This window comes from Austrofundulus limnaeus, unplaced genomic scaffold (genome assembly GCF_001266775.1).
Source record: "Austrofundulus limnaeus strain Quisiro unplaced genomic scaffold, Austrofundulus_limnaeus-1.0 Scaffold117, whole genome shotgun sequence".
In the NCBI taxonomy this organism is placed as follows: Eukaryota; Metazoa; Chordata; class Actinopteri; order Cyprinodontiformes; family Rivulidae; genus Austrofundulus; species Austrofundulus limnaeus.
This window is the reverse complement of record NW_013952519.1, coordinates 73,397-78,881: the sequence shown is the minus strand read 5'-3', so window position 1 is coordinate 78,881 and position 5,485 is coordinate 73,397. Positions and strand designations below refer to the sequence as shown.

General features: G+C 37.6%; 1 protein-coding gene across 2 annotated transcripts in view; it reads right to left on the bottom strand.

Moving 5' to 3' along the window:
• herc2 (HECT and RLD domain containing E3 ubiquitin protein ligase 2) overlaps nucleotides 1-5,485 on the bottom strand; it is a 91,168-nt gene that overhangs the window by 22,377 nt on the left and 63,306 nt on the right. For both annotated transcript variants that reach the window (XM_014014592.1, XM_014014593.1), the window contains exons 60-63: nucleotides 4,552-4,729; nucleotides 4,122-4,203; nucleotides 1,767-1,938; nucleotides 1,498-1,642 (exon numbers count right to left, since the gene is read on the bottom strand). In XM_014014592.1, coding sequence (XP_013870046.1) covers nucleotides 1,498-1,642; nucleotides 1,767-1,938; nucleotides 4,122-4,203; nucleotides 4,552-4,729 — 577 coding nt within the window. The remainder of the gene's footprint in view (nucleotides 1-1,497; nucleotides 1,643-1,766; nucleotides 1,939-4,121; nucleotides 4,204-4,551; nucleotides 4,730-5,485) is intronic.

Genomic DNA, 5,485 nt, shown 5'->3' with positions numbered 1-5,485 from the left:
ACACACACACACACACACACACACACACACACACACACACACACACACACACACACACACATTATCCAAATCAAATGAAAGTTTAGCAGAACTAATGTAGCACAATTGATTGATACCAAACTTGTTTGAATTCGTAAATGCAGGTGTTGGCTGACCTCTGGAAACTTCTGTTAATATCTTGGATATGATTGCCACACCTGTCAAATTCAGAATAGAATTTAAAATATTACTCCTAACATACAAAGCTCTTAACAGCCAAGCTCCACCTTGTATTAAACATCTTATTGTTCCATACTTTCCTAACAGAGCACTTCACTCTCAGACTGCAGGTTTACTTGTGGTTCCTCGAGTTTCTAAAAGTAGAATGGGAGGCAGAACTTTCAGTTATCAAGCTCCTCTCTTGTGGAACCAACTTTCAGTTTCTGTCCATGAAGCTGACACTCGGTCTACTTTTAAGATTAGACTGAATAGTTAGACTTAGGTTTCCTGAATTATTCTTCATTTCTGCTGCTATAGACTTGGACTGCTGGAGCACAAACTGAGCACATTTTTTCACTCTGCTGTTGTCTTTATTCTCTCTTCTCTACATGTTTATTGTTATTATTTCTATCATGTTTTTTCTTTGTCTTCCAGAAGAAGGTGCACCTGGACCAGTTCTTCTATGTTTGACTGTGCCTCTTTCCTGTCCCTCAACCAGCCGGTCGAGGCAGATGGTCGCCTGCACTGAGCCTGGTTCTGCTGGAGGTTTCTTCCTGATTAGCAGGGAGTTTTTCCTCTCCACCGTTTGCTCAGGATGGGAGACTGTGATGAAGTGATTCAACGAAGCCTGCTGGTTTCTTCTTTAGATTATTCTTTTTATGTACAGTGCCCTGAGACAACGTATGTTGTGACTTGGTGCTATATAAATAAAGTTGGACTTGAACTTGAACACAAACTAAATTTTTTGGTGCACCAACGTTTGACACCAATTTTGTCTGATTTGAAAAAGGTGTGTGTGCAGGGCAGGGCAAACGGGGAAATTTTTGTAATTTTACCTGCAAGCTACCAAAGTTTTTTTTTCCTTCCCTGCTGGTAAATCTTAATTTACAAATACTATTTGATGTTTCTGCTTTAAATGACATAAAAATTCTTCATTTTAAAAACCTAAAAACAGGATTCAGACCAAATATTAATGTATTACTGTGATAAAAAGACACATGAAGGCATATCTTTGGAACCACTCATCATATCAGGATGGTCCAGGTGTCAAAATGGAGCTTAAAATAAAAAGCAGGAATCTGAAAATGAGCTGAGGTCATTTTGACCAAAAGTGACTTAATCCTCAGTTTGATATGATAGGTCACATAACACATATTACTTTCTGAATAGTGTTAATAAATGAGGTTTATAACAGTAAAGGCAGGGGTGCCAAGGAAGGAAAAGCATGTCTCCTGCTCTGGTGAGGGCTGAAACAATGCCATGGCAGAAGATGATGTTTTCACGATGATGGGAACAAACCTGTCCTGTTTCTGTGACAGCCAGGCAGTGCAGGGCTCCAACAGCAACATGGACTATCTTTTTCCCTCTCAGTCCTTCCACCATCTGGGGCTTTCGAACGTGGACATCAGTACCATGGCCCAGTCGGAAATAGTCTCCTTTACCCCTGTTTGGAAATGCAGACATTTGTAATGAATGGAAACCTGGGAGCAGAAGACTGGTCAAATGCAAATTCCCTCTATGAGGGATGAACTGAAGGTCATCTTTTGTGTAATACAACATAATCTTACCAGGTCCAAACAACTCCAGATTTAGTCAGAGCCAGGGAAAACTGAGCTCCACATTCGATTTGGCAGACACTCTGTCCATTGAGCCTCTCTATGTTCTGAGGAATGTTACAGCCCTCGCTGCCTCCCCGGCCGAGTTTTCCAAAGTCCCCATCGCCCCAAGAAAACACCAATCCTGACAAAAATCAAGGGAAAAAATGGAAAATGAAACACAACCAATCAAGTCTTATTTTTTTATTCTGTGCAGGTACAAATAATGTTTTTTTTATGAAATAAGGATCAACTGTGTAAAGACTCCAAACCACACTGTTTCATCGTAGTCATCTAGTAACTATAACATGTTTTGACATACTGTATATAAGCTTTCCTCAGGGAAAGTGCAAAACCCACTTTTTTAGCTGTTAAATATATTTTGTTGTGTAGATGGAGTATCTAGGAGGCAGAAAAGTTTAATTTAGTCTTTCCAGATGTTGCATAGATATCTTTATATTCTGTTTGGGTCGTATTTTTCTTTTTCTTTTTGTTCAGTTTTCTCTATTTTTTATGACATTTTTTTAACTATTACATCAAATAATTTGTGACAGAATTGCCAAATAGGTTCTGGATACCAACTAAAATTTAGTCATCTTGATTCTTTGGTTCTGGGTCTGACTGACACTGCCATATTTCCCTTGGAAAAGCTGATATCAGCCACAAATCAGATATTTTTGAAGCTCTGAGAAGAACCACTTAAGTCTTTCCTATTTAATCCCTAAAATTTGTGTCCTCTTTGTTTTGCCCACTTCTGAACTTGAGTGGTTGTGAAGCAACACAGACTCGAAGCCTTTTAAGACAGGTAAGAAAATTTATTAATGGTACCATCATCGTCTGTCCTGTGCAGAATGACAAAATGCAAAATAATTTCTTTACTAAAACCTCTGTAACTTTGCTCCAGTTCATTTCAGCAGCATGAATCTTTGCACAGGTAATGTCCACAAGTGGATTTATGGTTTCCAAGAGTTTTAGCCTGATTCATTGTGGTTTTAAATGGGTTTTATACTGTCTAATAAAAAAATATTCATGTGAGAGTGGAAACAAAAATTATGTTCCATCCCCAATATCTCTAAAACCACATCAAAYGTTTTAATACTTACACTTCTGATGAAATCTTCCAAGTGTTAGCTTTATTTTGATACCAAGAATATTTAAATAGAGTCTGGAAATGCTGAGATACACTCAGTTACATTTTGGCATGGTATTTTGAGCAAAAACAACAAAAAAAACACCTTGGGGCTTAAGAGGTTTAAAAAGCCTCTCTTGTGGTGTTTGTGCACTCCTGTTTAAGATGTTGTCTTACTGATCGATAGTAGTGCTCCATTACAGGTGGAGCACTATTATTGATGCACCTACTCTTTAAAATCAAAATGGGAGATTCAGGGTGCTGAAATCACGGGCCAACAGACTCAAGAACAGTTTTTACAGCAGGGCAATAGGCCTACTGAATGCACACAGACCTTCAATTGTACTATTATCGTTTTATTTTTTATTTTTATTTATTATTTATGTTATTTTTGCATTTTTCTCTTTAACTTGTCAGTCACTTTAACTTTTTATCACATTTATATTATCTTCTTTGCTTTGTATTCTGTTATGGACACTGCAGTGGGACGACACCACAATTTCGTTGCACTATTGTACGAAGTATGACTGTGCAATGACAATAAAGATTATCTTATCTTATCTACTCTTTATGTTTTGCTGGTGGTTTGACTCCCCGAGAAATTTGTGTATGCCAAAACACACTTAAGTTCTTCTAAAATCTTTAAGTCTATGCATTGAAAAAAAAAAGCTTTTTAACCATTTAAAGAAGAGACYGTCTTATCAAGTCTTTGTGAAATTGTTTATATTCAAGACTTATATTCTTGCCCAAAAAATCTTTTGGTCCATCATCTATAAAATATATTTAATCATTTGTATGGTTAAAAAGCAGCAAAGAACCACAGTGGTTAGAGCTGCTGCCTCACAGCGAGAAGGTTACAGGATCACCTAGCAGCCTGGAGGCCYTTCTGTGTGGAGGTTGTATGCTCAACCCATGCAGGAATGGGTTTTCTCYAGGTAATCTGTTTTCTTCCCACAAACCAAAACCATGCATGTTAGGTTCATCGGTAACTCTAAATTGTTCCTCAATTTAAGTGAGTGTGAGAACAGTTGTTTGTCTCATTTATCTCTAACTGGCCCTGTGATGGAGTTGCAATGTGTTCAGGGTGTACAAAATGATGGCTGGAGATWCACACCAGCTTCTCTGTAACCGAGAAAGGTGGACAGAGGTGGGTGGACAGATGTTTGGTTAAAAACCTAACATGGCAACAACAGAATTACCTTCATCAGTGAGAGCCAGAGTTTGAGCGTCCCTGCTGCCACAAGCCACCTGGATAACTCTGTGTCCAAGAAGCACTTTAACCTAAATCACAGATCAGACAAAAGAAATCACAAATAATCTAAACTACATCTTAAACTATCTGTTGTTAAAAGACTTACAAATATTTAGGGCCAGTGGGTAAAAAACTTAAACATAGTTCAAATTCACAGAGAGTTTACACAATTTAAACAGTTTAAAAGCCAAACTCCAGTTTAGAATTGAGAAACGTCTCTGAATGAGACCTAAAATATCTTCAACTACTGAATATAAGTCCAGTTGTTTCTTTTTAAGCTTTTTATTAATATTTACAAGGCAATAACAGGTAATAAAAATAGACTTAAGTTTCACTAGAAAAGAAAGTAAAGTAAGAAATGGAAACCATGTTCATACCAGTTTGGGTCTTAGCTGAGTGGTGTTGTCTCCATGACCAAGGCGGCCATATTCACCTAAACCCCAGCTGTAGAGCTCCCCGCTGGAGGTGATGGCAGCACTGTGAGAGCTGCCGCAGGCGATGTCACGGATACGCTTACTCTTCAACGCTTCGATCAGTCGAGGCTTGTCACAGTTCCTTAAAGGAAAGATCAGACATTTCCTCAACTGTTCATCACTTATTCTAGAAAAATCTTAATCTGAATGAGAAACTATTTATTTTTACAACAATACTAAATAAATTACAACACTACTAAATAAAAACTTGTATTAGGTTCACACAACAAGATTTTTTTTATTATTATTACGAGATTAAAGTTGTAATTTTATGAGAATAAAGTCATAATCTTTCAAGATTAAAGTCGTAATATTACGAAGTTAAAGTTGTAATATTACGATATTAAAGTCGTAAATTACGAGATTAAAGTCATAATTTTATGAGAATAAAGTCATAATCTTACATGACGAGACCATTTTCCTTCCTCATTTCCTCCTTATTTTCCTCACACCTGATGTGTACAGCCATGTGTCTGTGCTTATAAAGTAGTACATGATGACTTGGGTCACTGTTAGATTTATATGCTTTCATCCAAATTTACTACATGACGACTAAATCTGTCAATATTCATGGGTCCAATAATTACAATATGGTTTCAGTTTATAGTTGTAAGTCCTRTTACTGATAATTTGATGCAAATGTGCTAAAAGATTAACCATTTATTTTAAGCAATACTACAGAACAACTTGACAAGTTGCTCAACATCCATCCATCCATTTTCTTCCGCCTATCCGGGGTCGGGTCGCGGGGTCAGCAGCTTCAGAAGGGAGGCCCAGACCTCCATCTCCCCAGCCACTTCTTCCAGCTCCTCCGGGGGAACTCCAAGGCGTTCCCAGG